The sequence below is a fragment of the Gymnoscopelus braueri genome, assembly GCF_963280865.1.
Source record: "Gymnoscopelus braueri genome assembly, chromosome: 14".
Lineage (NCBI taxonomy): Eukaryota > Metazoa > Chordata > Actinopteri > Myctophiformes > Myctophidae > Gymnoscopelus > Gymnoscopelus braueri.
In genome coordinates this window covers 34,157,051-34,173,857 of record NC_137619.1, presented here as the reverse complement: position 1 = coordinate 34,173,857, position 16,807 = coordinate 34,157,051, and the positions used below count along the sequence as shown (strand labels likewise).

Sequence of the window (16,807 nt, the reverse complement as noted above, 5' to 3'; positions counted from 1 at the left end):
CGCTTTTCACGCTGCATTGATAAGCAGTAGAAAGAGTCAAAATGAGTAATTAGGACATTTGACGTGGTCATTTTTTGTATTCATTTGACACATTCATTCACCTTTTGTAGGGGGGGGAAATGCTCAAATTGAACGGACAGCCATGAAAATACTTCCATGTTGGAATGACCTACAAGACAGAGCAGGAAGGCTTCCCACCCGTAGCCAAAGAAAGACGTCAGTTGTACACATTCTGTTATACTTCCACCCCAACTGAGACTGGTTGTGGACCACCCGCCCCCCCCTCCCTCCCCTCCCCTCCCTCCCCAACAGCTACAGTACTTATGAGACTTATTTCATTCATGTTTTGTGCCAGGAGCCACCCCCCAGAAGAGGAGATTCAAAACTATTCAAACACTTAAACGATTTTTCAAAAATAGCAGATGTGCAAGCTCTCAGGGCGGCACGAAGTGACACGTGATGTGAGCTTGCATATCTGCTACTTTTGAATAGCCAATGTATAAAATTTGGATAAAGTGGTTCAAATGTGATGCTGTATTAACGCATTTTGCTGGGAACCCCCCCCCCCCCCAAGGACCCCTGGGGGGGTCCCCACACCCAGATTTGAGAACCACTGTTAGAGAGCACATCTCAGCTACTGTAGAACTTCAACTTGGGAGGCCTATACTTTTCTCAGCAAGCCAAAAGAAGAAAAAAAAATTCTGTGTGGAATTTTGTGGTGCCTTTCATGAGGTCATTGCATTAGTTACTTTTTACAGACTTTGATGACTTCAATGTGTTTTTACTCATTTTAAGTACTTTAAAATGTTTGTACAGATTTGTACGTGTTTTTACTCATTTTAACATCTTTTAAGTATTTTTACGCATTTTAAGTATTTTTACTCATTTAAAGTATTTTTACTCAGTTTAGGAACTTTAAAGTATCTTTACTAATATTTAAGTATTTTTACTCATTTTAAGTATTTTTACTCTAAGTATTTTTACTCAAAAGTGGTGTGTGTGTGTGTACGGTACTGTACTGTACCTGTACTGTACTGTACTGTACTGTACTGTACTGTACTGTACCTCTACCTGTACTGTACGTACTGTACTGTACTGTACTGTACTGTACGGTCTGTACTGTACTGTACGTACTGTACTGTACTGTACTGTACGGTCTGTACTGTACTGTACTGTACTGTACCTCTACCTGTACTGTACTGTACTGTACTGTACGGTCTGTACTGTACTGTACTGTACTGTACTGTACTGTGCGGTCTGTACTGTACTGTACCTCTACCAGTACCTGTACTGTACTGTACGTACTGTACTGTACATACTGTACTGTACTGTACTGTACTGTACGGACTGTACTGTACTGTACGGTCTGTACTGTACTGTACCTGTACCTGTATGGTTGCATCTTTGTGTTGCAATCAGCCGCAGCTGTTGAGGCTGTGCTCAAACATACAGAGAGGCCGTGCTCATACGGACACACGGACACACAGACGGACACCAGGACAAAGTCAAGCGTAGGAGTGGTTGGCACCACTCAAAACAAGAAATGACAAAGTCATAATATACCCGCTTGCGGCAGGCTGTTTTTGCCCCAATCTGCAGCACAAAATGTAAAAGTTGTCATCAAAATAAAATCTCAGCCATTCGAATGCAACAAAAATAACTCCACAGAGGTTCATTGGTTGGCTACCAATATAATGTGTGTGTGTGTGTGTGTGTGTGTGTGTGGTGTGTACAATATCAATGATAGTGAAAAAAATTGATCTACAATCTGACAGATCTGCTATTTTCACCAGCTGATATAGTTACTTCATAATGTAGCCTACCCTTACCCAAGTCAAAACTACAGTGTTTCACTTAGAAATGTATGAACAACAAAAATGACAAGACACACACACACACACACACCCAGGAGGACTGGTTGATAGTGTTGTATGCATTGTTCCTGGACAAAAGACCGGTGGTGACCAGTTAGTATTCATTTATGTATGAAAGAAATAAACTGTTTTCACAATAAACTAAGTGAGTCCATAGAATGCAGGTAGCGTAAGGGCAGTCATGTTAAAAACATCAACAGTGGTGGAAAAAGTGCTGTAATGTTTTACTTAAGTAAAAGTATCAATACTGCAATGTAACCCTAACCCTTTATAAAAGTGAAGCTCACAACGTGTCTTTTGATTTCACTGTTTGAAACAGCTAGGCTTGAGTTGTAATGCATAACTGCAAGTTAGCCCTTTTCACTACTGGCTTAAATGAAAGAAAAACCCAAATGGGTCCATTTGGTTTCATTAATGTCTTTTGTAAATGAAGTATTCAATAAAACGTCATAATAAAAAATAGCAGATGTACAAGCTCACAAGGCGGCGATGCGTTGTGAGCTTGTAGATCTGTTTTTTTCTGATAAAATGCAGCTGATTTTAGCGTCATACCTTACATGAAAAATGTTGCTACAGTAACCTTGGTTGTAGTGTGTAGTCATTCATTTGTAAACAGGGCAGTCATGCTAAAAACAGCAACAGTGGTGGGAAAAGTACTCGTACTAGTGTTGCCATGTATACTAATTACCGCCGTCCGAGTTATGTACCGATAGGCACAGAATAGTAAATGATGTTGTGGGGACTGCGTTTGCCCCAACTCGTTTCACTCAACTCGCCGGTCTGTCCCCGCACCCGCCCCGCCCCCCGCTACTGAGACCGGGGGTAAAAAGGCAGGTCGCGTGAAAGGCAGTATTATGTTGAGAAAATAGGAAGTCATTACAGCACCATATAACATGGTGAATAAATTTTGTTTTGGGATGTACAATACATGAAAATTACGAGAGTAATAACGCGACTTGCGTCGATAACTAATGGGGAGCGGACAGTAGCGCGCTTGGCTAAAAACAGTTAGTTAGTAACATCATACAAGCTAACTATTAGCCAAATTCGGCTAGCGCTCGGAGGACTGCATAGTCCCATAGCTTGGGAGGACGAGGCCGCCCGTTCAGAGTATGGGAAAGTATCCCCCATTGGCTTAAACGACAGCCAATGACGCAAATCTGTCGAACAAATCTGTCGAATGCAAATGAATCTGTCGAATGATGAGTCATAGGTCTGCCTCTGCATAGACCCGCCAGCTTTCAGCAAGCGGGTAAAAATAGGTAGAGAGAGAGAGAGAGAGAGAGAGAGACACTCCCTGGGGAGAGGGATGTTATTTTATGCCATTGAGACAGCAGGTTGAGACGTATGGGTGGATTCATCCTCCTCTGTACCTTTTCCTCTGTGCTGTACCCAGAGCGGACCTCACACCCTCTCTCTCTCACACACACACACACACACACACACACACACACACACACACACACACACACACACACACACACACACACACACACACACAGTGATAGACCTTTACATAAGCGCCCTCTTTCTGTCCTATGTCTGAAATATTGGGAATAACCCCTTGAGATGAAACCATCTCCTTTTTCAAGGGGGTCAGCAAATTACAAAATACGACGTGTATAAATCATTGCGTCATAGATCTATTATAATGATGATGATTGTTCAAAACATGAACAGGTCATCTGAAGGTGAGAGGACAGCGTAGTTTTAAACACCCTCCAGGACCGTGGTTCTCAACATGTGGGTCTGGAGCCCACATGACAGTTAAGTGGCAATTTAAGGACTTTTAAGACCTTTTTAATAAAAAATAATAATAAGACCATTACTGCATCAAACGTAAACAACAAATGATGCTAAAAACTGGTCAAACATTGGCCAAATTGTCAAATAATATATTATTCGCGTTGCGAGGCGTGAGCTTTTAGATCGGCTATTTTCACAATGTCTATCTGTGGATTTAATCTGTCAAAATACATGTAATGCCGTAACTCTACAATTTCAAGTGCTTGTCGGGTTGGGGGAGGGGGGGGGGTCCCCACAGTTCAAATATGATTATTTTGGGGGGTCAAGGCCTGAAAAGGTTGAGAACCACTGCTCTAGGACACACGCTGTTGATGCACGTCTGTTCAAATTAAATACATATGGAGACGTTTTAAGAAACGGTCCCTGCACTCACTAGGAACCTGTGTCTCCTGACACTATTCACAGTTTACAGGCTCCTTTAGCCGACTGCACACAGAGGTTTAGACACCTCAGTTATGTTGTGATAATATGTCACAATATATATATATACTCTGCAACACTTCTGGTGTTTGTCAGATGGTTAAAACATGGTTTGTGTACCATACGGTAGTATCATACATAATACATAATCCTAATGTCTATCGTCAAAATACATTTAATACATATTGTACTATTTACAGGGGCGTTTATGTTTGATTTGATTCTATTTATTTTGCATTTAATCAATACAACTACACATCAAATTAATTTAAAATACACGATCAATATGATTAAATAAAAACCCTGGTAAACCATCATAATACATCTTCAGTATTTGTATCTCAGTGAGATTATGTGAAGGCATAAATTCCTCTCTAAACTCTAAAATCTATAAGTGATAATTTTTTTTTTACAATGACAGTGTACAACACCAATGAAATTCAGGATAGCCAACAGTTGGAGCACAGCTGTCGGGGTGGCCTGCTACAGTAAAGTGTCTGATAGGGGTGCTAGTTGGACGGCAGAGGGGTTTGGAACTGGTCCAACATTCTGTAGCATGGTTTGGAACGGGTCCAGACTAGAGCACAGTGCTGCTGGTAGCATGGTGAGGAGACCGTCTCTCTCAGGTCTGTTTACACGTCCACGCTGGTTTAGAGATGTCACATCTGTTTGCTCACAGCTTCTCTTCATCTGCACCTCCATGCACACATACACAGATTACACACACGCGTCGCGCGCAGTGGTGGAAGAAGTACTCCGATATTTTACTTAAGTAAAAGTGTCAATACCACAATGTTGAAATACTCTGCTACAAGTAAAAGGCCCGTGTTCAAAATGTTACTTGAGTAAAAGTACAAAAGTATTGGCATCAAAATATACAAAATATAATATAGAGAGTACCAAAAGTAAAAGTACTAAAATATTTGATCTACAAGCTCACAACGCGTTGCATTGCGACGCAAACTTGTAGATGGCTATTTTCAAGTAGCCATAAAATAGGGCTAAAGTGGTTAATATATGTTTTATAGTATAATAATTTATATCTGTAAGTAACTAGACACTAAACATTTTCAAATAATTGTAGCGGCGTAAAAGATAATAGTGGAGTAGAAAAGTATTTAAATACTCCAGTAAAGTAAAAACACCTCAAAATTGTACTGTAGTACAGTACTTGATTAAATGTACTTAGTTACTTTACACCACTGCACACATGCACATACAATGCAAAAAACACACAATCCTTACATTTTGTGTGCCAGTACTACCTGCTGCTTGGTACATACAGTAGCCCATTAATTATAGCACAGGAGCGTTGTTGCAGTTAGGATCCTCTGTGCTGCAGACAATTAAACCAGCTCCGGTTAGGGCAAACCATATGGTCATCAGATAGCACACAGGGTTTTTAAGATTCCCCATGTCATAATTGCTGAGCAGTGACACTTTGGAGAGATGGCCATAGAGTCTGGTCTGTCACTCAAACAGCTTTGTGGCAGCTAATGACATAATGCTATTATATCCTAGAAATCCTCCAAATTCACCATGTTTCAGACGCATAATTGCGTTTCAACAAATGCCAAAAACACTCCCCCCACCACCACTTAACCAGTGACGTACGGTAGCAGCCACGAGCAAGCGCCCACCGTGAGCGGGGCGTTGGGTTTCAGTGACTTGGCTCCCAACCTTCCCATGGAACTATCAAAGGGGGGAAATAATGTAGAAAGAAACCCTATATCCCAGCAGACACCTGGGGCTCCCGCTGCTCGTTGACAGACCCACCGCTAGTCAGGGCCACCGCTTCAAAGGAACCTGAGCTGCTTTCTGGGAAATAACAGCTCGCCCCCACCACCAGAGTTGCCAGATTTTGCGAGAGGAATAAGCAACCAGGCCTATGAAAAAACAAGCCCAAAAGATGCGACTATAGGCAACATGAGCGAGCACTTTAAACCTGTATGCATCGGCTATTTGAAAATAGCTCACAACGCTCATGCTTGTGAGCTTGTAGATTGGTTATTTTCAAACAAATCTTGCGGGGAAAAAGTGAAACATTTTGAACATTTTTCAAAACCCCAATCTGGTACAGTGATCCCTGGCACAAAATATGTTTCGATGGGGGGAGGGATGGGGGGGTCTGTGAACAAATACACAAGATTTGAGAACCACTGGGTTTAAACATTAGGAAACAAGGCCAAATAAGCAACTACATTTTACAAACAAGCCCAAAAACCTGCAACGCGCAACTACCGATAATTTACGAGCAACTTAACAGGAAAAAGTAGCCCAAAGTCGCTTATAATAAGCAGACATGGCAGCACTGCCCACCACCCCATCCCACCGTCCATGCGTTGACTCACGTGTGTCATCGCGCGCACACACACACACCCCACTCATACTCGTAAAGAAAGGAATACTCGTACACACTGTAGCCTCAATAGTATTGACAGTTTACAGTGTCTGCTTCTCTCCGCTCCATAAATGTAAGCACCGACTCCCCATGCGCTCTCTCTTTCTCTCTCTCAATTTCAATTCATTTCAAAGGAGCTTTATTGGCATGAGAAAACATACGTTTACATTGCCAAAGCAAAAGTGGAACAAAACAAACAAAAATGTATGTACAATTAAATATAAATGGGAATAAATAAAAGTGTAAACAGAGCCGTTACGGATTTTCTGTCAGAAATGGTTATACATCCATATAGGAAAGGTTAGCTTGGTATAAACTTTTGAAAGTTGACAGCAGCCTCTCTCTCTCTCTCTGTCTCTGTCTCTTACCCTGTACCGTATGTTTCCCAGCCCTTATGCCTCCTTCTAGAAACATTGGTATTGCCTTCATAAAAATCATTCCCGCACCACCACAGCAAAATCCTCGGTGTTCATTTAGTTCTTGGAAGTGTAAAAAACTGACCCGTACGGGTCAAGAGTTAAATCAACATTGAGGATTTTAGGGTGCAGTCTGGGCAGACAGGATGAGGCCCGATACGCTACGGCACTTCCTGGATTTATTAGGCTGCACGTTGAAGTGAACCTCAGAGATGTCTCCCTCTGATATCACCGCCCTTCCCCCCGCTCTTATTCACTGACTCCTGTAATGGAGTAATAGAAGAGTGTAATAGAGTAATAGCAGAGTGTAATAGAGTAGTAAATAGACTGTAGTGTAGTGAAAGATTGTCACAGAGTAGTTAACTGTAATGGAATACTAGTAGAGTGTAATAGAGAATTTGTAGAATATCGAATATCAAAAACACTGTCATTCATTGAAGTATATAACTGAGTGAAAGGTGTGTTGGTATATGTATAGTATGTGTGAAAGCATGCAGTCTGCATTAACCACACCTACGCTTTTCCAAAAGTAATTTTCTTTCTTCATCAGATAAGACATTGTTCTCCATTCCCATTAGAGAATATTTGATTTATAGTATATGTAAACAAGAAGAGAGAGGGGGGGGTTGGAGGGGGGTTGGAATTCATGTCTTGTTATTGTTTAACGCCGCGGGCTGTTTACACAAGCTGTTTTAATTGCCAGACGATACTTGTGATTATGAATACATCTGTCTTTCTTTGTTTGGGTTATTTTTGTATTTTATTTTCCGTTACGGCACAGACGCCACACACACACACACACACGTCTGCCAGTCTTTTTTTTCAATCCTGCCTGTGCCGAACATGTTTTGAAATTCTAGAGGGAGGAGCAAATGGCACTCATCCAGCTCTAGTGCAAAGATATGAAAGTGAATGCGTGCAGAAGATTGTCTGGTGTGAAACATGCCCTCTCAGATGGCACTCTTAAAAACTCCCAGGCACTGTGTGCCACAGTCAAACACATGGTATGGAACTTCTACTGGCGGAAGGGTAGATGTGTAACGCTATATGGTGTGCTTTGGTTTCACATGTATATGTGCGTGGTAATCATTCCTTACTGAGTGTCATTGCGTGTAACGTTGTTTTATGTCTCACGGCTTGAGGTGGTGGACTACTGCAATGTTTCTGAGTCACGGAACAATTTTTATGTGTTGGGTTTTATTATATTTTGAATATGTTTTATTTGCACATGCATTCCATACATTCCATAGGACTGGACCACACAGGACTGGATGTAGAAACATGCAACGGACATAGCCAATGCATGACATCACCATTATATGGTATGCATATGATAAGGCCCGGAGTGTTTCCTTTACATTCCAATGCAACTCTCACAACTGCATGTTTTCCTTTTTGCAGATTCTGGAGATTCTAGTGCGGGCGGTGGTGGAGAACCTACCGGACAAGCGCGGCGAGCAGATGGTGTCGCTCCGCCCCAAAGTCCAAGAACTCATGGGCCGCGTCACCTCCCGCCACAGCCTCGACGCCCAAATATGGCGGCTGTATGCACATCTGTGCGGCGACGGCCACAGCACCAACCCAGAGGACGATGAAAAGGTCACTGCCAACGACATCCCTTCATCCCTTTCATTCTAGTGCAAACTCCACACATGATGCATCACACGTGGCACGGAAGAGTAATACATATAATGGACCCATCTTCTGTTAATAAGCTATTTATAGGCTCATTAATAACTTATAGGTGATTGTAACGAATGTGCGGCAGATTAATTTAACGCCACTCTGCATGCTCTGTGTGATGATTGATGGCTTGCAGTGCCTTAACGGCATTAGCAGTGGGTTGTTGATGAAGCCATTCTTTTATTATGGCCCCAGTCACACTGTAAGTGCAACCTTATGGCCTATGGCAGCGCCATGATTTGTCATTCCACCTCCCCTCTCCTTGGCTAGTCATGCTGTAGTGGCCATGGTTTCTGCTATGTTCATTAGTGCTATTTATCTAGGGGATTAACCTGTTTGGTTCATTGCTAATGCAAAATTATATTAAAGACGTTGGCTTCATGGTGTATGATGGATTTCAAGACTCACATGGACTATATAGAGTATATACTGTATAGAGAGAGAGAGAGTGAGAGTGTGTCGTGTGTGTGTGTGTGTGTTTCTGAATGCTTGTTTAATTTTTTAATATGTATTCTTTACCAATAATCGTGTGTGTCATTGCATGTTTCAGGCACTGCAGTTCCTGTCAAAGGCTCATCGTTGTGAAGTCCAAGTCGGTGGCTGGGAGAAAGACACCGCCACCTTCAAGGAAGTTATAAAGAAAGCTGTCGATCTGGGAAATGGTGAGAACTTCATCCTACACACACACGCACGCACGCACGCACACACACTATAAATCGACACACCAGAGGTACACACACACGGGTACTGCATAACCGGAGGGGCATGCGTTCCCCACGGGCATCGCCCTAGTTATGTGAATTCATAATCTCGGATCCATTGTCCCGCCATCCCTACATTTTTTTTTAATCGTCTGAGATCCACCGGGAACCCATGCTGTTATTATACCCCTTACTTATTAATAGTTATGCATGTTTATATTCACTCAGATTTTAGTGGAGTCTTTGATATAATACAGTAAATGCATTTTTACTATTTCTTTTTTTCTTTTTCTTTTTCCTAGTATTCAGAGGCTTTAATGTCTAGCCGTTCTCTCACACTCAAACACACACACAAAACACACAAACCTCTCCACTAACAACGCTGTTAACGTTATTTCTCGGCACGCCATCGCCATACGTGATGCTTTGCGTTGCGTTTGGGTCTTTAGGCGAGGCAAGGCACTCGATCAGGCTTAATGTCACGTCTCCCCCTAGGCCTGGGGAAACCAATGATGGATGGACAAGGACATGGTAAAAAAAAACTAACAAAAACAACCACAAAAAAAGGCAAACAAGCTGCTCACCCCTCCGTCCGTCCAGCCATCATTCTCCAACCATAACTATTACTCCTGCATTTCTCCAAGGGTGGAGAGTGGAGGGGGGGGGGGGGGGGGGGAGAATGGCGGTATGAGACAAGAGAGAGATGAGGCTGAGGGGAGGGAAGGTGGGGACAGAGGGAGACGTGAGGCAGATGCAGCATTGTGTCCTATATAGCCTGACTCCAGTAAAGTTGTTAATCTCCGAATCCCCAGGTTTCTTTACAACAGGAGACTGCGCTGAATTAAACATTAGACAGGACGTTGGGGGGCGGGGGGGGGGCTACTGGGGGCCATCATGTAAGGAATAGCAATGTGACAGAGAGCAATGAGACGGCTTACACTGTCACTATGTATTTCCTTGCAACCCCCTCTCTCTCTCCCCCCCAATCTCTCTCTCTCCGTCTGTCTGTCTGTGTCTCTCTCTCTCTCTCTCTCTCTCTCTCTCTCCCTCTCCCTCTCCCTCCCAGTGGCTCAGTGATGCTCATCTTTACTCAGGTCACACAAGTTGCAGATACACACACCTTGTTCTTTGTCACACTATGATCTCATCCTCTGCACACCGCATATCGCTCAGTCTTTCTGTCTCACTAATGCGCACACCCACAGACGCACACAGTGTGTTATGAATCCCAATGTGTCCCGTTCCACTTAGTCCTGCGTAGCCAGACGATCAGTGATCTCCACCTCCTGATACTGATATTGAAATCTGAATTCAAGAATGGGTTTTGGACGGTGGAGAAAAGCAGCACTAACATATCTACACCCGCTGCTTTGAGAACCAATCCTGATACTATCATAATATGAAGGACTGCCCAAACAACTATACATTGGATTGAAAAAATAAAATAAAAAACATTTCCACCCAGCTTTAGTTTAGATGTCACCAGACATATCGGTACGCGAAGATCTCTGATCCGTCTCTCGTTCTGTAGGAGAGTAGCTGCTAGTGATTCACCAAGACAAAGAGCTGAACCCCACCCTCCCTATAGAGGCCAGCATAAAGCCCCCACCGGGCAAGGATTCTGCCTCCGTGTGGACGGGTGACAAGACATCAATGAAAAGAAAGTCTACAGGACAGATAAACCAGAACAGGGAGAAGAGCTGGGAACCACATTCATAAATCACAGCAGTTTGACCTTTCCAGCCACAGCGAAAGCAGGAAAAAAATGCTTGCCGCCTTGCCACGACAAGAAGCAGAGAGAGTGAGATAGAGATAAAGTGAGAGAGAGAGAGAAGAGGGGAAATGGGCTCTGTGCTTTGGTTTTTTGTTTGTTTTGTTTTTCCTTCCCTGCGTGCAAGAGGAAGATAAAAGGTGACTCGGTAAACAGCGGAAGAGCCGTACGTTGCGGGGAAATGGCCTATCAATATTCTGTCATCAGACCAGCAAGTATCACGCAGCAACAATCAATCATTTGTTTTCGGAGCCCTTCTTTTAAACCACGGGACGGAGCCTTGTGTGTAGACAGTCTATCATGTGCAGAACTCAGAACACAGCGCAATTTATTCCCGATAGAACTCAAACTTTATACATTTGACCTTAAACAAAAAGGGGAAGCTGCTCATTCTTAAACGCCCAACAATTGAGTAAACTGTAAAATCCTCGGTGTAAATTTAACTCTGGGACTGTAAAAGATGAACCCAAATAGACGCTGCACGATGTTGTTGCCATGTTTGCTGGAGAGTTAATTGAGCTATTGGATGTGGGTTTTTTAAATGCCTTTTTGATCATGATGTTGGGGACAGTGATAATGGGAGATGATTAAACAGGCCTGGCCGATATAGGTCGTTGCCTAAGTATTCATTTGCAAGCCGCCTGGGGTCAACTTGGTACAGGCTGCATTCCCCTACTCTGTCTGACTCTTTCTCTGACACACACACACACACACACACTCACACTCACACTCACACTCACACACAAACACAAAGTAACCACTAATTACTAGTTGTCATTTTAATAAATGCTATAATTGGAGTATTCAAGGTACAATTTCCAACGCGTGGAGTACTATAATATTAGATGCATAATCGAATGGCAGTTTAGACGTGTGTACAGTACACAAGACTTTAAGCCAGCATGCCATCACACGGCACAGCAGAGTTGTGTTTACATTAGACATCTTTATTTTGCCATCTAGCCGCACAACCGCCGCTGACTCGCAACGGTAACTCGCAAGACCACGTTCACATGAGTGCGAATATGACTGCAGTTTTATGACCCGAGGAAAATGATTGATGAGCCTGCTGGAGCCTATTTGGAAGGTGGCAGTACACTTTCAGCCACTAAATAAAGTATGCCAGATAGCATGAAATCAGGAAGGTTAACGGAACACTCTTTACACTACGTACTGTATGTAAACAACTCAGCTGAATTATCCTGCCTTGTCGTTGAATGAGCTTTTATTGAATTATGATGTGCCTTCAAGCAGCCCCGTTTCATCTGTCTATTGTTCTCGCTCTTGCCACTTTGTCCTCCATTTGTATTTCTCTTATGTTCAGTCTCTCTTCTCCTAATCTCTTAAACCTGACTCATACTTGGTTGCGGGCCGGTGTCGCTCACCAGATATAGCCGATCTACAAGCTCACAAGTGTTGCCGTGAGTTTGTACATCTGCTATATTTGGTGTGTGACACAATGCGTATCCAAGTATAAATCAGGCATTACGGTTCCACCACCCCCATCTCAGTCACTCTCTCTTTCATCCCGAAAGGTCGTCCTCGGGTTAAGGGTGACTAGCTCGTTACCCTACCTCGGGAGAGTACGGTGCACTCTCTCTTTTTTGCCCACCATCCACCCACCTTTTTCCATCCATCCATCATCCTGTGCTCCACACTGAATATGGTATCTGTTGGTCATGCATTTAGCCATTGGTTCCGTGGGTTCACCTTGGTCTGGGGCGCCAAGGATCCCTTCTAGACCCCCTGGAGGCCCTGGGGAGCCTGTGACTCCCTGTCAATGACCCCCCACTGATTATCCCCACTGAGAAACATTTAAACACTTAAACCATGAATACTTCGTTGAGTCCCCCAGGGGTCTATACTAGGCTCCTTCCTTTTTCCCTCTACGCCAAGAAATATCTCATTTGAAAAAAGCCGATCTATAAGCTCACAACGTGAGCTATTTTTGCCGAATGTTTGCCTCCCAGAATCGGGGTGCTAAGGTTCTTGTGCTTAAATGCTGATATTACAATATTACAGAAAGCAGGTTTCCGTTTCACTCCTCCTCATGAACAGTACAATGGAGAATCCTCACAAAATCTGGAGTTTTAATTTAACTCTGACTCTCAGGCCGCGTTAAATTAACATTTGCCTGTGTATCTGTTCCATGGGGCTTTATGCATAGCCTTTTTAAGTACCGACGCGGCACTAGATGCAGTTTCATGCATTCATTCTTGGGAGCTGTCCAGTGCAACTACAGACCGCTACCCTTGGACACTAAGCAGCGTGTCCGTCCGTAGTTGCTGAATGAAGTGAGATTAGATGTCTGTGTCACAGGATTTTCCATTCTGCCGGCATTCCATCCACAATTTAACTTTATTAAATGTTAGTCTACCGCGTCCTCTCTCCTCTCAAACTCTGTTCTGCTCAGTCTTTGTCAAAAACATTTGTTTTTAATCAGCCTTTATTAGATGACAGCGGAGAGCACAGTACAACAGCACATGGTGACCAATGTTAATGCAGTTTGGTATTCTCCTTTTTCAAACATTGTATTTGAATAGCCAACGCAAAAATAAAAAATGACACCGATGCTTTCTCGTTTTTAATGGGTTAATGAATAATCCGTTTTTCTATGTGTCCCTTTCTGTCAGTCACCATCAGTTGCAGTAAGACGAAGACTAAACCCCAGGAAGCTCTCCCGATGCTGTCCTCCACACGACTCAGTCTGAGGAGTTTGGCCACCAAAGCCCAGGTACTGTTTAATCAGACGGACACTCTACAGTGTCTGTTACCACTTTGGTCTATAGTGACCTTCAACTTTCGCTAGTACCTACAGTAGGGTTCTCTACCTACCTGGTCGTCGTATACGTCCAAATATTCTCCATCATAATTATCTGTTGCTTCTGTGCTCTGTGAGCAAGAAGCTGGAAGTAGCAATTCCATTCACTCTCCTTGTATAATGAAACAGATCTCAAAATCACGCTTTTTTCCATTTGTCCGTAGTAATACATTCGCCAAGTGTAAAGTCATTCAGATGAAAGGTTCTCAAAATACATGTACATTGCTCTGAGCTGGGCTCTGTCTGGAGAACAGCTGTTCCGATCGACTTCACCCCCGACACTGCACTCCCTTTGGGTTCTCGGCAATACACTCGTCAAGTGCGAAATTGATCGGATTCACACTCGACACTGCACTTCCATGGGTCCTACATACATGCATACAGAGATTCTTGCTAATTGACGTACAACGAAGTATAGGTTTAAGTGGTTAAAATGTAATCTAGCACTGGCTCTCGGCATCCTTTCACCTTTCCCCCTTCATCTTTTTCATTCAGCAAACTCACACAGACGTGGATACAGGAGAGATCAGCGATGACCTAAGGGACAGTGTCACAGAACTGGAGCGGCTCATCACAGAGCTGCAGGACCTGAGTGGCCCCCTACTAGCCAATCGGAATGAGCCTCCTCAATGATGACAGGCCCTTTCTCCTCTAGCAGCGGTCCAGACACTATGGAAACGTTCCAATAGTGGACACTAAATGAATAGAGACTGAAACTTTACAATCCTCAGCTGTGTCTGTTGCTTGGCACACACTTTCTACTTTCTTGAGTTAAAATCAAACCAGTCAAACCACAGCAATTTACTTGTGATGCAAGAGCATAAAACAGACTGATGGGAAACTAGAAATGTAAAGCCAAAGGAATGTTTATTTTCATGTTTACTTTCATGTTTTCATGTATGTTCAAAATGTATTTTTTCTATTATGGTTCATGTTGATCGACATCGAGGGTTCGAGGCTAAACTGAGTATTGTACTTATAAGTACCATACCCACTTCAGGATCATTTTGGATTTGAAAATGTTGGATTATCGCAGTTTAATCAATTTATTTCTCTGCAGAAAGTGTAATGAAGCCAATCAATTTGTATTTCAACGAAATGTGCCTTCATTCAAGCTAATGACGTGTTGAAAAAAAATCATTAGAGCTGCTACTGAATAGAATTTTAAGCGTTTGCAGCCAGTAACAGTACAGAGGTATTTCCATTCCACAGTCCTCTTCTTAAACGTACTCCTCCTCAGTAGTGATTTACGATTTGCCTTTTAACAGTCCAACAGTCACACCATGAACTCTATAGTTTAAAACTGACAGAAAGCAATCATAAAACGTTGCCTTGCAGTCATCACGAATAAAAAATTATAAACAGAAAAACAAGCCAGCCCATATAGCCTCATTATTATTACTACTACAGTGCACCAGCTCCTCTAACAACCCCCTCTGTGTGCTCGGGACGCTGGACCCCCGCCCCCAACCCCAACCCCAGGGCAGTATGAGGGTGGGGACGCCGGACCCCCGCCCCCAACCCCAGGGCGGTATGCGGGTGGTGTCACCGACTGCTGTGAAAATGAGAAGTGTAAGAATGTGAGGGAAATCTAAGAGCCGCTCCAGAGACAGGAGCTCAGAGTGTGGACATTCATCACCACAGAGGCACTGGGAATGAACGTGTCATCCCATGCAGTGCACACGCGCACTCTGTGTGTGTGTGTGTGTGTGTCTGTGTTGCCAGATTTTGTGAAATTGAATAAGCAACCAGGTCTAGGAAAACAAGCCCAAAAAGAAGCAACTAGACCTATGAGCACTTTAAACCTATAGTATATACTGTATACATCGGCTATTTGAAAATGGCTGATCTGCAAGCTCACAACACGTGACGAGTTGTGAGCTTGTAGAGCTGCTATTGTCAAAAAGTCTTGAAATAAAATGTGGAATATTTGGAAGCGTTTTTTGAAACATTCTAAATCTGGTACAGGGCTCCCTGGCACTAAACATTTTCAGATGGGATTTAGGGACAAATACATATTAATTTGGGGATCTATGCATGAAAATATTTGAGAACCACTGGTTTAAATAATAATTAAACATTTGGAAGCAAATGAGCAACTACTTTAGAAACGAGCCCAAAAAGCCGCAACCCGCAACTACCAATATTTACCCTTAGTCACTTATAATAAGCGGACATGGCAACACTGGTGTGTGCGCGCCTGTTTGATGCACACACTTACTCGCTAGTCTGGATACACACACATGTACAATCCTTCAGTGCACGGTCCTCCGACAGAGAGGTGAGAAAATGTTCAACGCCTAGATGCTCTCTCACACACACACACACACACACACACACTTCGATGCACACACATGCACATGATGTATCTGGCCTCATCACCATGCCCTGCAGCTATAGCACAGGGAGGATCCCACCATCTTCACTCTGATGGGTTTTTCTTCTCTCCCAATGGGAAGATGACCCCCGCATTGCTTTGGTTTTTATCTGTGTTGTTTTTATGACCATCAGATGTGATGTTTTCCTTTGCCTCTGTCGCTTTGTCACAGTTGAAAAGATGGCCTGTGTTTTCTTTTTTGAAGGGAAAACCTATTGCGGGTGACTGATTGGGCTGTAAAGGGCTTTTTATAAAAGGCAGATAGGAGCATGTACTCTAGTGGTATTGTATTTGTAAAGCCACTCACCTCTGTTCCCATGGTGTAAATGCATTGTGTTTGTCATTTCAGAGCCGGGTGTTTGGAATGTTAAAGTGTCACAAAGTGTAAGAGAATCAACAGGTATGATAGAGTACATGACAATGCCCTGAGGCACTGGTTAGCCTCAAAGCCACGATCCCTTCGCTACACAGCTGTCTGTTTACATACCAAACTAAATGATCAAAGCCACATTTCCAGCCTAAAACACCAGTGATGAA

General features: G+C 43.2%; 1 protein-coding gene across 2 annotated transcripts in view; it reads left to right on the top strand.

The window, feature by feature from the left end:
• Window positions 1–16,807, top strand: part of ttc27 (tetratricopeptide repeat domain 27) — a 172,286-nt gene extending 155,479 nt beyond the window's left edge. For both annotated transcript variants that reach the window (XM_080448617.1, XM_080448616.1), the window contains 4 exons: window positions 8,319–8,516; window positions 9,151–9,262; window positions 13,706–13,806; window positions 14,389–16,807. In XM_080448617.1, coding sequence (XP_080304743.1) covers window positions 8,319–8,516; window positions 9,151–9,262; window positions 13,706–13,806; window positions 14,389–14,526 — 549 coding nt within the window. In that variant the 3' untranslated portion in view covers window positions 14,527–16,807. The remainder of the gene's footprint in view (window positions 1–8,318; window positions 8,517–9,150; window positions 9,263–13,705; window positions 13,807–14,388) is intronic.